Source organism: Cydia strobilella, chromosome 9, assembly GCF_947568885.1.
Source record: "Cydia strobilella chromosome 9, ilCydStro3.1, whole genome shotgun sequence".
Classification (NCBI taxonomy): Eukaryota; Metazoa; Arthropoda; class Insecta; order Lepidoptera; family Tortricidae; genus Cydia; species Cydia strobilella.
Genome location: NC_086049.1, coordinates 5,121,113 through 5,140,933, shown reverse-complemented (window position 1 = coordinate 5,140,933; position 19,821 = coordinate 5,121,113). Strand labels below are relative to the sequence as shown.

The 19,821-nt window shown below is 37.0% G+C and overlaps 1 protein-coding gene across 3 annotated transcripts in view; it reads right to left on the bottom strand.

Moving 5' to 3' along the window:
• LOC134744083 (uncharacterized) overlaps nt 1-19,821 on the bottom strand; it is a 175,189-nt gene that overhangs the window by 8,551 nt on the left and 146,817 nt on the right. For all 3 annotated transcript variants that reach the window (XM_063677755.1, XM_063677756.1, XM_063677757.1), the window contains 2 exons: nt 5,880-6,031; nt 4,134-4,238 (listed from right to left, as the gene is read on the bottom strand). In XM_063677755.1, coding sequence (XP_063533825.1) covers nt 4,134-4,238; nt 5,880-6,031 — 257 coding nt within the window. The remainder of the gene's footprint in view (nt 1-4,133; nt 4,239-5,879; nt 6,032-19,821) is intronic.

The window sequence follows — 19,821 nt, the reverse complement described above, 5'->3', positions numbered from 1 at the left end:
GTGTGTGTCTGACAAACACAACTTGTACTCAGTAAGAACCAGGATAATTATACTTATCCCTTTCTTTTGGGTGCACCCGCGTAAGACAAAGCCAGTATGATTCTCTTTGTCTATATGTTTGAAATGGGACAGTCCTGGACAAGACCGACTAATACAAATACCTGTACGCCAAATTTTAAAGTGATTGTAAAATTATCTGCACTTGCCATAGGTTTTTCTGTCTGAAAGAGCCACAGACTCCTGCAAGAGGCTTACTAGGCTTTGTGTTTATATTTAGTATTAATGTAATTTTTGTGCCGTACGGTACATATAATCCTTCTTACAGTCCGCTTCAGTTCATTCCTCTCGCCACTAACACTGCCACGGCAATAAACTAACCGCCCTTATCCAAGTGAGATGTAATTAGTACTGCCTCATTAATATTACTGTAACATCTGTGCCGTACTTATAATCTTTGTTACAGGCCGCTTCAGCTTATACCCCGCGCCACTAACACCACCACGGCATTATTGCCGTTAGCTTATGCTAACCGCGCTTATCCGAGTGAGATGTAATTAGGACTGCCTCATTAATATTACTGTAACATCTGTGCCGTACTTATAATCTTTGTTACAGGCCGCTTCAGCTTATACCCCGCGCCACTAACACCACCACGGCAATAAGCTAACCGCGCTTATCCAAGTCAGATGTAATTATTACTGCCTAATTAATATTACTGTAACATCTGTGCCGTACGTATAATCTTTGTTACAGGCCGCTTCAGCTTATACCCCGCGCCACTAACACCACCACGGCAATAAACTAACCGCGCTTATCCAAATGAGATGTAATTAGTACTGCCTCATTAATATTACTGTAACATATGTGCCGTACTTATAGTCATTGTTACAGGCCGCTTCAGCTTATACCCCGCGCCACTAACACCACCACGGCAATAAGCTAACCGCGCTTATCCGAGTGAGATGTAATTAGGACTGCGCTTATTATTAGAAACGCGCCACTTTATAACATAATGCACTTGAAATGCACTTCTATAATGCAGTTTTAACTCAAGTGTTTATCTTTTGCTTTGTCGTGCAAATTATTTATATTTATTCATATTAAAACCCTGTCAGGTTGAAAAGTAGGAATGGTTAGTGGGAATGGTAGGTGATGGTTAGTGGTATGGTGGTAGGGTTAGGTATTTGGTTCTGCCGCGAATGCAGAAGAAGTTGATTCGATTCCAGCTCTGGCACAGGGGTGCGAAAGTCTTCCTTTCGGGTATTATCGGCTCCGTTCGGCTCAGCATTGCTCCGGAGCAATTATTAGGGTTGACACAACTTGACGTCCCTTTGTGTGTGCGACCACTGATATGATAATTACTTGAATTTTGATAACCCTAAATTGCCGAAAGGGATAGTACCATAGGTACATAAAAAAAGGGACAGCATGATTCGTCCCTGAACCACTATCTTCGATTTTGTAGGAAGTTTCCTTTCTGTACGGTAGTACTAGATTACTTATTCTGCACAGAATAAGCCACGGGGCTCTTGGGGCCTAGTCAAGATGTCGTTGACAGAGAATGTCAATCGAAACAAATAATGGAAATAGTCACGTTAATTTTCGTAGCATCTGTCATCCCGATACGTTTTTAGGGTTCCGTACCAGAAGGGTAAAAACGGGACTTTAAATTAATTACTTACCTCTATCTTATACCTTTAAACGAACAATTCTTGTATATATCTATCTATATATATTTATATATTTCGGGAATCTCGGAAACAGCTCTAACGATTTTGACGAAATTTGCTATATGAGGGTTTTCGGGGGCGAAAAATCGATCTAGCTAGTTCTTATTCCTGGGAAAATATTATAAATATTCCTTATATTTTTTTTATATTTATTCAACATTACATGTCATGTGCATTACAAAACACTTTACGATCGTAAAAACTCTAAGGGTCTATGTTCTAAGTACCTATAGATATTAGTGTGTTAAGTATATAGCTCTGACGGATCAGCCAGTAAAATTAAGTGAGGTTCGTGTTAAAGACAATAATGGCGTAAAATTAAGACTTAAGAGCTGCTGTAGGCTATTGAGTATTGTAGCGTAACTTTATTGAAGTTAAATGCATCGCAATTTTAAGGAACGAAATTTCATTTATTTAATCACATTTATAATCGGGTGTAATTCGCGATACACCCGATTGTAAATGTGAATCAATATTTATTCAAAACGGAAATTTCATTTGTCAAAAGTGTGATTAAATGCCACATTGACGGTCGTAACATGCGGTTCCGACACACATTATTAGAGAGTATAAAATATGTGTGCAGATAAAGCAGTGTTTTTAACAGTGGATAGTAAATATTATGCATTAAAAAGTAATAAATAAAATTTAATAAACAAAAAAATAAAATAATATAATAAAATAAAACTAAAAAAAAAAAAAAACAATAATAAAAAAACAAAATAACTTAGTCTCATTTCTTTTAAAAAAAGGGAAGCGCCTTCAAAAAACCAACCCACTGAAAAGCACAAAATAATTTTTATATACCCCACCCCTATCCTTGTCCAGTCCCTATCTTGTCGTACAGCAAATTTCTGCCAAAAAGTAATTTTAGGTTTTGAAGGCGGTGCCAAAACAACTGAGAACCTCCTTTTTTGACGGCGGTTAAAACACTCCTGTGGCGTTTTAATGAATAATAAATATAAACCCACACTCGTATTTTAATGCCTTTCATTATGTACCTAGCAGTCACATAAACTACTTACTACATTTCACATCGAATAATTAGATTCAACTAGATATTTGATCGCATTTTATTGAAGCTATTAAATTAAGTATTTTACAGCGGTTGTAAAATAATGGCTAAGAAGTTCATTATGCGCAAACCATAATCATTAATAGTTTGTAAAACCATTAATATACTCGCACAAAGTAAATATAGTTGCTAAGTGTAACAAATTTTATAACCTAAAAGGTTTTAATAGGGCATCAAGGACATAATAAGGGAACATTAAGACTGGGTTAAAAATAAGTATATTTAAAATAAGGAGTGCACTTTAGTTCCCTTGAGAAATATTTTATGTATCACAAAATAGTTATAGATTGCACGTTGCAGTCATTAAACATTTAATTTAATAGGTACTTTAATGCATAATGGTAACATAAAACTATTTGCCAGCGTAAGTAGTTTTTTGTTTTACAAGGGGGCAAAGTTGCTGTTTACTCCTCATGCTAATTATTGATACCCGAGTAAACGAAAGATTCCAAAATAGCGTAGCGAGTTGTTCGAAAAGTGGAATCTTGTGACGGTTGCAAGGCATGAGGATTAAACAAACTTTGCTGCCGCACTCGGCAAAAAAATGTTGTTTCACTAAACAATATTTTTTTACCTCACCAACGTGGTGAAAATACTTACCTACTGTTAAACATTAACAAATTAAATTCAAATGAACCTCATTATCATTAAATATTTATTATTCAAAATCATCACTAAAGTCAATTTCATCAGGAAACAACTCAAAATTTTCATAAAATTACTTTGCCACTCTCGTGGTTAAAATGACACTTCCTCAATTTCCTCATCCGTTTTTGAAGAACAACAGATTCTTTACGAGCCGGTAATGTAATATTTGTTTTTCAACTACGAAAAATATTGCGTCTGTGCATTTTCCTTTTACTGACCTTGGTGCAAGCGAGATGCACTGAGGTTTGAGTTGACGCAGTCGCAGTTAAAGTGCAGCCAGACGAGATGATCAAATCGACCGATTTGATCAGAATAAAATTGGCGTCAATCTCCAATTTAATTACTTAATTTAATTAATTACCAATTTTAGATTTATGGTGATATTTGAGCCCTCTAAATTAGAAAAATGCCCCCGAACGAAAATACACACACACACACAAATCGGTATTTTTGCGTCCGCACCTCCATTTTATCGGTAATATCGGTCATAATCGGCGGTAGAAACCAGACAATTCAATCAGATTGGCGAAAAATTGTCCCGTCTGGACTGGGCTATACCCTATACGCCTATACCCTCACTCACCATAAGTTTTACATGGTGGTATAGGCGACGATATATCTACTTATTAGATAAATACATACCTAGATTCTTAGGTAAAGATGGGAAAAGAAGATCTAACCTTGGGAATGAAAGTCTTAGATCAGCTCGTAACTTGGTGAGCAGCTCACTCGGAGTCCCGAATTGCCTAAGGCTCATCTCTTCGCCCATACCGAGGCATGGATTTCTGTAAAACATGAAAGAATATCATTATATTGTTTCATCTAAGAGGTTCGAGTCAATGTAAATATAAATAGGTAATAATACCTATAAAATATAAAATATCCAAAACTTCATAACACGTGTATGTACAGTGCCATCAGCGGCTAAGGCACTCACAAATATCTGACCACGCCTCTTATATTGTCAAGGCGTTAGAGTGCGTGTTCAGATATTTTTGAGCACCTCGGCCGCTCCGATATATCTGATGGCGACTGTACCTACAGATAACAATTCATGAGGTTATTGTGTCGATTTATAATAAAACAGAGACCGGGAAAGTCCCCTGTTGAGTAGCCGCTGTTTTATGCACAAAAGTAGGTACTATAATTAAAGCATAATAAAAACAGTTTATGCATATGCATACATCTTTATTTAATGGCGCCATCTAGTTTTAACATTTTATAACCTTTTCATAGGCTGCAAATGCTTTATATTTTATGCTTTAAATCTACTTTTACTATAACTGCGGTTATTTCGTTTTGAAATTACAAATAGCAGTTGAATGATAGTTTTCATACTCTAATAACTAAAATGTAAAAAAATTATTTAATGTCATCTGCAACATATTTACTGGACTTATAAGAATAAGAAATATAATTTGCACCGATCTCCCAAGCAACTTTTTAGGCTAATCGGTGCAAATCAACTAAGGCGACGAAAAATATATGCATGTTTTTGTAGGGACATTCAATAGTTATCTATCTGCCACTTTTAACGTATTCGGTGATGTTGAGAATAATTTTCCCAAATAATACGTACCTCGCACAAAGGAATACTTTCTAATTCCATACTTGGCCGGTGAATAAAATGAAGAGACTTGATTGTATCATGCTTTTATGAAAAACTGTTCAAATGGAAGAGACTTTTACTTTTCAAACGCCTATAGGTAATTTAATCGTCAGTGCAAATCATAACAAGGGTAAGCAAAGTAGGTACATTAATTCCAAGTTACAATGACCCTATGATAATCAAACAGGGGCCTGGTTAAGATGGCATTGGTTTGCAAAAACGAAACGCTATCATTTCACCGCTAGTCGCTTTGCTCCATTTCTGAGAAGTTCTAGATGTAGATAGTGTACACAATCAGGAAAAAATAAAAGCAACATTACAGGAAGTCTTTGCTGCCCTGGCTGGGTAGCGTGCGTGCTTTCTCTGGCTCTTGCTAAAGCTCGTATAGGTTTAGGTAGCCGCCTCCAGTCTTCTTCTGGCAGTCTTCTATCCCCATTTTTTAGAAATCCTAGATAATCTGTGTACAAAATCAGGAAAAGAAAGCAACAGGGAAAAAGAAAAACAATATTACCGGAAGTCTTTGCTGCTCTGGTTGGGTAGCGTGCGTGCTTTCCCTGGCTCTTGCTCGAGCTCGTACAGGCTGCCGCCGCCAGTCTTCGTGCCCCATTTCTTAGAAGTTCTAGTTAATTAGTGTACACAATCAGGAAAAAAGAAAAGCAATATTACCTGCAGACTTTGCTGCTCTGGTTGGGTAGCGTGCGTGCTTTCCCTGGCTCTTGCTCGAGCTCATACAGGCTGCCGCCGCCAGCCTTCTTCCAAATTTCTTAGTTCTAGTTAATTAGTGTACACAATCAGGAAAAGATAAAAGCAATAGTACCTGAAGTCTTTGCTGCTCTGGTTGGGTAGCGTGCGTGCTTTCCCTGGCTCTTGCTCGAGCTCGTACAGGCTGCCGCCGCCAGTCTTCTTGCCCCATTTTTTAAGGGATGTCGCGTAGTCTTCCGGGTTGTAGATCGGTGGCCTTTGTTTTTCCTGTAACAAGATAATTTTTAGTTAAAGACAGAAATAGAAGTCATAAAAAATACTGCACTCTGAGCGGCATTCAGATTTTATGATCATTAACAAGATCGAAACAAAAACACATTGTAAATTTTACTACCGCTCTTTAACGGCATACTTCCCCTGCACATAGGCGCCGCGTCTTAATATTCGTTTCGTAAATAGTCTCATTCTGCAGCTTATTTGTCTTGTAAACTTTTTTTCTCAGTCAGGCAAAAAGGCAGCGACATAAGTGTCTATTAATGCTTACGAATAAGCATTACACATTTGGGATACTTACATCAAATTGCGTAGAACTGAATAATGATTAGACCGACATATTACAATAGACGCGTTCTCATAGCGTCTGGCTATCTGATGTTAAAGTCAACATCAGCAATAGCAAATTGCAAATTTCTCCAGTATACCTGCACTGCACATACATATCATAACAAATTAACTGGGAACTTTGGCGCAACATCGCTCATTCGTTTACAATGCTATGACAACGGTGAAAGCCGTTTGGAACACCGTTTAAGAATTTGAGCTATGTGAAACATTTAGACAATTCGTTATAAAAAAACCTATTAGTGCGATTCTGTTTTGTATGTTATTAGCGCAAATTAGTTAATGAGTAATTGTTGAGATGGAAGACAAATTGGTAATGTTCCCTTTCTTTAAAATTTAATCGAAAAACACTAAGTGTTATCTAAGAATATACATTGCACCCAGGGATTAAATTAAATTATGGATGAGTGAAGTAGTATAGGTATAAGGAATTGTTTTATGTTGTAATGAAATGTCTAGACGTAGGTATATGAAACATGACTTAAAATTTTAGTAAGGGTGGCTAAAATTAATATTGGTGTGGGGTGGAAGGGAACAGAAATGACTGATAGTAGAGAAGCTACTCTTTGCACTTAGTGAATTTGTTATAAATAAGTACCATGGTAACGTCAAATAATAAGTTCGTATTTTTAGAAGTAGTAGTAGTAGTGATTGTTCCGTATAAGGAGTTAAGGACCGAGTTTTATTTTGTTGTCGATTTTTTTTCGTTAAATTTGGATAAAATATAGGTATTCCTGGTTTGAACAGATCATTCTGGGTGGAATACCTACGAGTAAATACGAAATCAGAACTTGTCCTGAGAAAAATGTATGTAGTTTTCCGTCGAGTTACTAATACCTTACGTTTTCGTAACACGTAGGAGGATTTTTAGGACATTGTGCTTTTATTGTACAGAATAGGGAACTATCTATCCACCAAAAAATCGGCCCATTAACCCCATCTACTTACGAGGAACGCCCACAAACACTCCATTTTTATAACCTCGCTTACGTAACATGACCGGTGTTATGTGAAAAATTTGAATACGCGAATAAGAAGCCGGTATCGGTAGTTATGACAATTAATTATGGAGTTTTCTCATATAACCCGGACATTTAAGCCGTTATGGAAGATGACGTCGTCGAGAAAGTGGCTCTGAGAACTGTATTGAGATTTGATAAATAATATATACTATTATGAAATTTTATAATTTAAGCGAAATTATAGTTCTGGCTAAGACTCGTAGATATAGTTCTAAGACATTTCTAGTTATATAAATATAACAAATTCTAGTATCACTAGCAGGTAAAAAAATACCTAAAGTATACTACAAGAACATACCTACACACATAAATAAGTATACTTATATGACAGCTGTCATATAGTAATTATGTACGATATCGTACAACGTTTTACAGTACATTATGGCCCTTTAAATTATCAATGTAGTTACGTAATGTGCTTATTATAGCACCGGTGTCGTAATTTAGCACCAGATGTACTGTAAATATATACTAGTATAGACTTTTTATCTCATTGCCAACATCATTACATTAGCAGCCTGTTGAGCGTAGACTATTTCACGGACGAAACTCGTACGCCGAATACTGGAACACGCTGGCCGTTGAATGCTGCTGCTGAAGATTACCGCCAAAATACCACCACCATGTTACCGGGTTAGTGCTGGGTTAGTAATAACACATATTTAATGTTAATAACTGTTAGTGTAGAGTAGAGGTGTTGTAGATAGAATGAATCTGGCTTGGTCGGGCGGCCATATTTATACCAGCGCGCGACTAGGCCACGCCCATATGTCACGTGGGTGTGTGGTGCAGAGTAGTTTAAATTTGATTGATTGATAGTTTTTATTATAGGGACATTGATTCTTAATAATAAACATTGATTGGCTTACAACTATGCACAAAAATAGTAAAATAAAACATAAAAAACCGGCCAAGAGCGAGTCGGACTCGCGTTCCAAGGGTTCCGTATATTACACAATTTAAACAATGTATTTTTTATGTGAAACGTGAGTGCGAAATGTCTTTAAAAAACCCGTAGGGGTCGGATCAAAAACTAAGTAATTAAGTCCGACTCAAGCTTGACTGCAATTTCTAATAGGTTTTCCTGTAATCTATAGGTAAAGATCTATTTTGTGTATTTTTTTCAAAATTTTAGACCCAGTAGTTTCGGAGATAAAGGGGGGGAATGGTAATTTTTTGCCTATTTTCTTGAATAACTTCTAAATTGTTTATCCTAAAATTGTAAGAATAATATATTTGAGATTCTCACAATTAGCTCTTTCATTTGATATATAACTCGATATAGTTTGAAAAACTTTATTTTTTAATTTTCTCCTTTACCCCCAAAAGTGGCCCCCATGTTTAAAATTCATTTATTTGCGTTACATGTCCGTCTTTGGGTCACAAACTTACATATGTATACCAAATTTCAACTTAATTGGTCCAGTAGTTTCGGAGAAAATAGGCTGTGACAGACGGACAGACAGACACACAGACGCACGTGTGATCCTATAGGGGTTCCGTTTTTTCCTATTGAGGTACGGAACCCTAAAAACACATTAATTTCACAATAATTTACATAAACAGAATCGTCATTTATATTTACCTATTTTGCCTATTCACACGTTATTTTATGCCTAGACCTAATTATACCTATTCGCGACACAGCCTATATAGTTACTATAAGTTGCAAAAGTACATAGGTGAATGAATGAAGAGCCCCGGCGGGCATCTAAATCAAAGAAGAATTTTGACAGATATGGCGAATGTATAGAAATTTTACGAGTTTACATTTACGATTGAATTTCTCTGTTGCCTTTAAGAGGAAAAATAGGAAAAGGCTGATTGGTTGTAGTTGAGAGGCTTTCTAAATCACAGGATTTCTGAATGGATGTCATTTATCATCATATTCATCTAATTATATTGTACTTATACAATTGGCCAGTCTTCCGTTCGCCACGCTACCCAACAGTGGATTGGGTACTTTATCCAGCAGTTCCGAACTTCCTAATCGTGATTGCCAACGACATATCCAAAGGAGGGGTAAAAAAAGTATTTTACGAACCGTAAAAGGATCAATCAACTAGAACCGGTACCAAACGAAACAGTGCAATTAATCCGCAACTCAAATGGCGTTATTATAAATAATACATGAGGGCGGTAAGTGCTAAACTAACAATTACTGTCAAATTAGCTTACGACAAAAGAAAGCCGGGTTAATGAACGGAACGGAGCGATGCGCGGGCGCGTATGTGTAATCGTGGTGTAATCCGTCTTAGGATTGACGTCAGGTTGGCGGGTGGACCTTATTTTGAGCATAGCTCATTTTAGGCATAGGTATATAGATTCTTAGTAAAGTTTACCAGACACTGAAGATACAATATATAAGAGTTTGGCAAGCCATTTCTGTGAGTAGAAAAAGGCGGCAAATTTAAAGGCGCGGTTGTCCTCCCATAGAAAATTTGAATTTCGCGCTTTTTTCTCCTCACAGAGTGGGTTTGCCATGATGGTATAACTACACACTATTAGTGCGGTATAAAGCAAGATTTTGAAAATGGCGGTTAAACTTTTTTGTCTTAGGGAGAGGTACACTGGTTTCTATTAAAGGTACCTACCTACACAGAAGGTACAATATGTTAAATAATCATTTCGTTGAAATTCGCCGCCATCCTGACGCTCCTTACAAAAGAGAGATAGAGAGTGAGGGAGAGGGAAGTACTTCTAGGTCCCATCGTTTGATTAACCCTTTAACCGCCAAAGACGTAAACTGACGCCACTGAGTTATTATTACTATAGAGACGACATACCAAACAATTAAATTGTCGCAGTCACAACCTGTACCACGCGACCAAAACGTCGTAAGCGCCGTGAAATTCATGGCGCTTACGCATTTAGGTCGCGAGATTCACGCTCCGCTTCTATAGTTTGATGCCAAAACGACAGCAACTCATGGCGCAAAATACTGGTTCTCTGTGCCGGTTACGTTAGTAATAAATAGTTAAATGACTGACGCACACGGCTACAGTCCAATGTCAACCCTCGTGCATTCCTACAAGGTTCACAACGTACACGATATGGAGGCCCACTGGCTATCAGTCCGACGGACGATATCGGCCTGTCAGTTGTTCGGAACTGTAAAATTTTTGTTCTAACTGACAGGCCGATATCGCCCGGTGGACTGATAGTCAGTGGGCCCCTTAATGTAGAGAAACATTCCAAAATAAACCGTTTGAAATACATAGTTATATTAGGTACTAGCTATAGCTATAGCTGAGCTAGGTAGGCCATCCTCAAGTCGAAGGGACGCATCAGCAATTTTTATTTGCAGAGCACTCACAATTGCATTCAGCTATGCGATGAAAATAGACGAAGCTTTTACTACATTTACGAATTCAAAAAACAATCCGACGCTTATCTGACACATATCACTGACTCACTTGTGGTTCAAGCTTTATTTACTTGTATGTCAAATTTCAACGATGTAGGTACTATGTAGTTTCTTTATGCTGATCGTCTTTAAGGATCAAACGAATCTTGTCATTATCAAACGATGAAGCAACCATAATACGCTTTCTGCTCATAAGCCTAATGATACGTAACCAGCTGCAGTACGCTTCTACCGCTCTACGTAGTTTGGGTAATTTTTGTACAACGATTACACTGGTAGGTAGTGAGTACATCTTTTGTTGTGCCTCTGATGCTATCGCGCAATGAAGTGGATGTAATAAGAAGTAGAATATTATCAGGGTTCCATGATTGAATGTGGCGAGTTTTTACAACAGTTTTTTTTTTAATTTATATGCATACTAGCTTTTGCCCGCGACTTCGTCTGCGTGGAATAAGTAATTTGGGGAGCTTATTTTTATGCAATCTGCTTTTTATTATTCAATATGGGGAATTCACTTCCACCCACCATTTCACCCCCTTAAAGGCAGAGTTCTGGAATAAAAACTATCCTATGTCCTTCCCCGAGACTCAAACTATCTCAATGCCGAATTTCAGCTAAATCGGTTCAGCGGTTTAAGCGTGAAGAGGTAACAAACAGACAGAGAGAAAGACACACTTTCGCATAGTATGGATTAGCCCCGAGAAGATACCTGCGCAAGATACTCGGCAAAAAAAATGTGAAAGGTTTAAAAACATAAAACCGACTAGGGTTTTTTATATTAAAGAAAAAAAGAAAACACAAAGGTTTAAGTACTAAGTTTTATGAATAAGGACGTAAGGCCCTAACGGTACAGGTAGAGAGCAATAACATAAATTCAATCAGTCAACACTTAAGTAATAAGTACTCATCAGTGTGTATAGGTATTATATTTTACGAGTAGAGCCACGCTGTTTGTTGTTTGTGTGTTTCTTGTTTTTGCTATTTGAAATGCATTTAACATTAACACATTCACTGCCCCCAACGCACATGTGCGTTCACCGTCATACAAGTTTGTTCCTAGGCCACGTCCCCTGGCAGTGAATGCGTTAAGTGGGTACATTCTTATTGCTATACATATAGTTTATGCTGTTTTTCTTTCAATTTATTTTCTTATTTGCAACTTGATAGTTACACGACAAAGATTACAATAATGAATATGAACTAGGCAACGAAATATGCACATTTTATGTGTAATAACAGTCATGATACTTGTAAGCTCCCATAAAAACAAAGATGAATTTTATAAAAGCTATTACATATACAACAACCTACACTGTCAGAAAAAGTATTATTCGTCAGTAGAGATAGATAGATATCTTTATTTACAACTAAGTATCAACATCATAATTATAAAGTTAAACACATTGACCCATTTAGGGGCTTAACAATATTTTAGTAGTTGTACCAACTTGAATAAAAACCTTCGAAACTTACAGACAGACACAGTTACAAGGAATGTGGGTAAGAGATTAATTACATTCAATGCATAAGACTAAAGGTGACTGTCCATTTATGACTGCCGCTGCACTGCAGTTGCGACGTTACGCGGTCCAGCACTACTGTAGCAGCACGACTGCTGCTGTTGCGGCGTGCAGTCGCGACAGCGTTCGTTGATGGCTTGTCAATGTCAAGTCATATAATGGCAGACGTACAAATAAAATACTTATTTTATTTTTGTATTTTTTACGAGAAGAAGCGAGTGACGATAATGCTACATGTTACATGAAAAAGAAGACCAGTTTGCCTTTCTACAATAGTACAATAGTCAGAGTCCGACGAAGGCAGCTACGCAATATTAATATAAAATCTGATATTTAATGGTGATCGTTTATTCAGGGAATATTGCCCATTAAACGAAAAGCAATTCAACATTGAATGAGACTTAATAATTGACGAAATACAACCAAATTCCTCAAATGAAATTAATGCAGAGGAAAAATATTATTCTTAACATTAAGGTAAGATCACATTGTGAAATTTTCTTCCCCATCCTCTTGCCTGAATGCGTGACCACCGCACACAGCAAGCCGACGCAAGCGGGACTCATGTAGATCGTGATATATACTACTTAATCCACCTGCATCAAGTATAGGTACCTACTCGGCCGTCAGAAACGTGCGGCTGGATTTAGAAGTCTGTGATAAACGTCCCCTCAAAACCATGCCAGTAGGCTCTTTATCAGGTCTTTCATTGATTTCTGCAGTGATTCGTGGGTTCCGGAGATGGCGATGCGACACGTAACAATAAATTATCCAATGGTGGGCAGACAGTCGTTCCGTATTAGCAAAATATTACAGATTTATCTTTCTAAGTATCCATATTAAGTAAATTTTACTTTCTTTAGGTACCTAACAGTGAAGTATGATGAATAAAACTAATTTGTAAGAGCTATAAGTAATTGCGCAATTTACACTTCATATTGTCCAGTTTCGTATTTCAAACTGAAACACAAATTTAAATCTTATAATTCCTCTCGTGTTGCAGGTGTCCCACTCTTCATGATATGACCGCACCATCCATATAAAACTTGACGGGCGAGACAAGAAATCCTTAAGCTATTTGCCTCACCTTGGCCGATAGAAAGAACTATTAATAAATTAATTTGAATAATAAATGGTTTCCTCGTGTTGGTGTAATGAAAAATTACGTGTTGCACTGTAACAAAGTTTGTTTAACCCTCATGCCTTGAGATCCCCGCAACTGTCAATATTCTAAATTTTAAACCATTCGCTTCTCTCGTAGTTCAATTTTGTATCCATTCGTACGTTTGGGTATCAATACCATGAAATATTAAACAACATCTTTGCCCCTTGTAATAAAAATTAACGATTGCTTCTTTTATTTAGCTCAGGAATGGCTTTGCAATGACAAAATGAGAAAGTGTCACCATAAACGACATTATATAATTATAGTTTGTCAAAGGACTGTCTCATTTCACACATTAGATGACCAACTATACTATGATATTACGACTAGAGTTGCCAGGAATATTCGCAACTATTCGGTATTCGGCCTATTCGGCCACTTTGCCGAATATTCGGTATTCTATTTGCCTCTCTATCGCTCGTGCCCTGTCGAGCTTATAGGCCTTATGGCTATCTTCGCAAAACTACGAAAAAATATAAGAACAGTTTATATAATGAATTTATCATGAAATGTTAAAAAATCACATAGGAAAATATAGGGACTGTCTCAATTGAAATAGACAGAGAGAATCATATACTATCTTTGTCTTGGGCTAGTATACTATAGCACCCAAAGGAAATGGATGAGTAGATTTTTGGTTGTTCTTATTTACTGACAAATTGGGTTTGCCCTTCGAGCAACACGGAAGGGAGTCGGCATTCGCACTATTTCCCCTCTGTCGAGGTACAAGATCAATTGTGCATGCATACAACTAGCGCGGTACGTACAACACACACCTCGTGTTGCACACAATAATTGTGTAATGCGCTCTTTATTATAAAGAGATCGAGGTGTGCAAGACTTGTCTTTGACGTGTGTCATTTTCTATGTATTTGTGTCATCATTAGAGATTGGATTTTGTAAGTAGTGAGTGAGAAGTGCGACTGTGTGCACGTTTTCCTCCGTAAAAAATGGCAGAACGATTTGTACGGTAAGATATCGCTTGGGCTCCGCGCTCCGACGTGTCGGAAGCCGGTGTTGCTCGAAGTGTTTGCCAGACTATAGTTAACTTCCGAATTTTACGCTCTCTTTTCGGACCTATCATTCTAGTTTCCTGACTGGCTCTGTGACATGGCTCAATCTAGGAGGATATTACCAAACGGAGCCGCCACGTCTGTAATTTGCGGTACAAAAACGTCTGCCAATTTTTGCGGGGGAGGGGAACGTCAAATGTATACGTAACGTCAAAATAGCCATGTCAGATAAACGTCAGTCCATACATTGTGTATGACCATTGGCCGACTATTTTCGACAGAGGGGAATGCCAATGGCTACTCCGTTTTGCTATATCCTCCTAGGGCTCAATATAGATTAGCAAAAAAGTTACAGTCGCCATCGGATATATCGGAGCGACCGAGGTGCTAGAAATATCTGAACATGCACTCTAGCGCCTTGACAATAAAGGCGTGTTTAGATATGTGTGAGCTCCTTGGCCGCCCCGATATATCTGCGATATATGGCGACTGTACCATCGGGATTCTTTGTCCGTGGGTGTAATAAGCTCCTTAGAACGTAGTGGTTATATCCTCTTTGCTTAGAACTACTAATATCTGTGACCAAAGACATTTCAGTGCAGGTGACAGATTTGACGTGCGGTCTGCAGCCGCAGTTGCAATAATACACCAAATACGCAAAAATGGCCATGCTACGTGCGGTCAGTCTTGTCATTCATTTTACTATGGAAATTGACAATAACACCGACGTGTCGGAGCAGTAGTGCAGCTGCGGTCGGGAAAACGTTAAAATCACCATATTACGTGCAGTCGATAACGTCATTCATTTTACTATGGAAATTGACAATAACACCGACGCGTTCAGGCCGCTGCAGTAGTGTCGGTGCAGTCGCGCAGCTGCGGTCAGAAATGGACTGTCACCTTTAATTATAAGTATTAATTATTAAACAGTGGAGCTCGGAACTGTGTTTCTCTTACCCCGCATGACTTTATTAAAACAAAAAAAAATACAGAACCCCTCTATGTCACTAATAACTGGAGCCTGAAGCTATTTTTACCGGAAGCTTTATACTAAGACGTACCTATTTAATTATATATTCACCGTACTTTAATAACAGTGGACGGGTTGAGAGAAAGGCCGAGACTTATCTGGGGTTCCGAAAACAATTTGTCTGTGTACAAAGTAGCCTGTGAATCCATTTATTTGGGTTTATTACTTTATTTTACTGCTTTGAATGGGCTGCGATTTGTCAAGTTTTTTGGTGTTTGAGTAATAAATGTTACGAAGTTTGTATAAGAAACAGAACACATCACATTAAAACGATTGCAATTCTTTAGGCTTTGAGAACTTATAAATATTTATAATATTACTATAGGCATAAAAATAATAGCCTACGAGTACTTATGCGCTTTAAAGTATTTGGACGCTGCTCCTAAAATGTTAAACAAATTATGCGATTGACATGCAGAAATAACTTAGATCTAAGATATAATACATTAGGTAGGTCAAAATCTCATCTGAAAATTGATTTGCAATTTTAAGCCGTCTTTAGACTGGGATTATAGAAATCCAATATAACTTATTGTATTATGTCAGACCAAAAATTAGCAGTGTCGATCCACATGAATTTTGATGAAATAAGATATGGATTATCTCGGTATTACAAACCTGCAAGTTATTTAACTAATTTGCGAACAATTTCTGAAAGAAAATGTAACAAGTGCGGTTGTGATTACACACCCCTTATTATAATAATAATAATTCAGCCTATATACGTCCCACTGCTGGACACAGGCCTCCTCTTATGCGCGAGAGGGATTGGGTATCGTCCCCACGCTAGCCCAATGCGGATTGAGGACTTCACATACATACATTTGAACTTCTTCGTAGATGTATGCCGGTTTCCCCCCGATGTTTTCCTTCACCGAAAAGCTAGTGGTAAATAACCGTAAATATCAAATGATATTTCAAACATGAGTTCCAAAAAACTCATTGGTACGAGCCATGATTTGAACCCGCGACCTCCTGATTGAAAATTGAAAGTTCACCACCGCGATACAGACCCCTTATTAGTACCTAATATTTATACATAAGCATCTCTGCATTATCTGCAAGAACTCCAAGTTATTACGCCATAGTACAAGTTTATTTTAACCCAATAAATTTCTTTCTTTACACGCTTCGTGAGTTCATTACTCGAAAAGTGACCCTTCTTGCGCTAGTGCAGCCGTTTGTATCGTCACGGGACACCGCCTCCCTTTAGGGGTCTACTTTGATAACAATCAATTTTTCTAGATAAAGCTATGAGATTCTTTAGTGTTAAAGTTCAAATTCGTACAGATATCTAAAGTTTCTTGAAGCTAATCTGTAGTTCCCTTGTTAACTGCACCTGTTCTTAATAAGATAGAAAAAACATCGATTTGCGATTACAATGCATTATATTATTTTGTTGTTTTTGTTGTTTATGTTGTTTTGTTGTTTCAAGTTTTGTTGTACTTACTAACACTATATGGATCAAAATGATTGGAAATAAATAATTGAATTGAATTGTACCGTCAGACAACTTTCAATGTAGTGAATTCGAACAGCCATTAATTCTACGACAAGTCAATAATAATACTCGTATGTATATACCTAGACCGCCTAGACGTTTAAAATTACATCTCTAAGATAGAATGAGAACCTTACTATACCTGAAAAAAATTACCCAGTAAATTTGATGAATATTTATCGGGAATTTCTAAAATATACATGAAGTAACTAACTCCTAGGTAGAGTACTCACAAGGATTGTCTCTTATTCATGTAGGGGAGTCACATAGAACATAGATGCTGCCTTCAAATAGAACTATGAAAACGGATGAGATCGCGTATATTGAATTTATAATACAACCCGACTTTTCAACCCTTGTTACTAGCCTTATAGTAATCAGCAGTAAGTATAAGTAATCAGCTTTAAAGTTTAGTATATTGTGGTTAATTTGTTTTTGGATGTGGGTAGTTTTGCACATTGTAATTTTTTTTTTATGGTCACCCGTTGACGAACGCTGTAAAACGGAATGTATTATAAATTCAGTATACGCGATATAATCCGTTTTCATAGCTTTATTTCATGAGTAGGTAACTATCGCGGTAACCGAAGACAAATATTATGCCGCCATCAAATAAAATTTAAGTCTACCATCAGGGTGTCAGTAATAGCCGCTAATAGGATAGGATAGTTAATGCTACGTCAATGCGGAAGATTAATAATTAAGGATGTGCTTACTCTTACATGTATGACATAAACAACAACCGTATTACAACGATGGAATCCACCGTTGATTACCCTGGTATGTTCAAATTGTTACCCATCCGTAATAGTTCCGAGTTGAACGCACGGGAAGAACAAATACATAAGAACGCGCTTCATAATAGAAGCAACTAGTAGTAACGCAGTGAGAAGTATATAAACAGTACGGTATCGTCCTGTACTTATGATTGAAGCGTCATATGAACCAATATGACGCGTACTTCTCGCTTAGTATTAATTTTAATTTTAATAAGTTTATTTAATAAGTTAGTTTATAATTATATTTATATTATTTAAGTTGATTTACTATAATAAACTGTTTATTGAACCATATAAAAAACAACATACTCGGACTTGATCTTATTATTCTTATATTTCATATATATTATGTACATAATTACAGTGCATATTCTACTTGATCGCGGTTATACTATGTATAACATATACAACAAATTAGAGAACAAAATAGCACTACACTTATATCAAAACAAGTGATTTTTAAGGTTGCAATTCTGTTACTGTTATAAATCTGCGATCTGCCGCCCATTAATGATTTGATTTTATTCGTGTAGATTAACGTTACGAGTGTTTCGACGGATTGTTGACGACATAAAAAGTAGAATATAGCTATTTCAATTAAAGTTATAAATGTTCAAAGTTACATTCCGCTTAATAAAAACCGAAGGTTTTTTAAGGAAGGAAATAACTTTGAGTTCATAATACTTACTAATAATAAGCTTTGACATAACAGCGTATGCGTGTCGCAACATATCTCTATTAAAGTCATGATTTGATTTATTGACTTGCATGTCACATGCTGCTACACTTTCCGAATAAACAATGGTCCATATTTTTTATCAAGTTTAGGTACTTACTTACAGGTATATTTTGTATACAGTAACGTAAATTGATAACATACGACTTATTTTACTGTTTAGTAGTGTACTGACGGGAATAAACCTAATTCCCATTCTATTTTATACTAGTTAAGCAAAAGGGCTGACGATTTTCATGCTTCATTTTAGTCCTAAGACTCGGTAAGTTTCAAAATAGATTTCAAGCCTTTTTCGGTGATGGGTGATGGAGAACATCATGAGGAAACTAAGAAATCCAAAAAACTTAGGGGCTCTAGATTGTAAGTATATATTAGGAACAAGCTTATTTTAAGAACACTTAAGATGACTTAGCCAAGATGTTAATCATTGATAGAAAACGGCAGTCGAAACTTAGATGAATTATGTATGGAAATAGTCACGTTACTTTTCGTAGCATCCGTCTTTCACAAACAATTTATCTTTTCGTTGGGCGTTTGCCGATGTACGATTTTCATATTGACTAGGACCCCAGATGTAACAAGGAAGCCGCTAAGATACTACTAGTACTACTGTTAGTAGCATATTTAGTGTGCCATACTTGTTGTAACCGCGGTGGCCGCAGAATTCTCACCGCGGCAATTAAAAGCAGCAGGCATTTAATTAATTTAATTAAACCAAACTACAGGGTCGGTGATACGTACGTAACTACTAAATAGTGCGAATTATTGTAAAAGTGGACGAGTGAATTTCTCTGATGTGATACTGTGTAATAAGCCATTAACCTGTCATCCAATTTGTGGTAACGGCTTCGAATAGTGCTATGTTACTGTTGAAACAAGCAGAGGTAGCAGAGTTGTTCAGGTATATATGTCTTTCAAACCAAAGAGAAACTTATTAACCTATGAAATATCAAATGCGATGTACATATTACTTATGAATAATAATAAAAAAGATTGATGATCAAAACTCACTTCTCAATGGAGAAGTGGAAGAAGGACAGTATTCTTTTTGGGTTGGAAAGTCAGCATCAGCTGCTTTCATACGCACCAAATGCTATGTTACTTTTAGGGATTAGCTAAACATTATTAGGTTCCTTCGGGATGCAATCAGGAAAGTACTAGATACTTAATTAAGTGTTATTCACGCTATAAATATTCATGAAGGCGGACTTGTTTGTCCAGGGTAAGGCGAGGAGCTACATTTCTCACATTCCGTCGTTACTATGTTGATGTCTCGTGACCATAAACAGGTGACTTCAAAGAC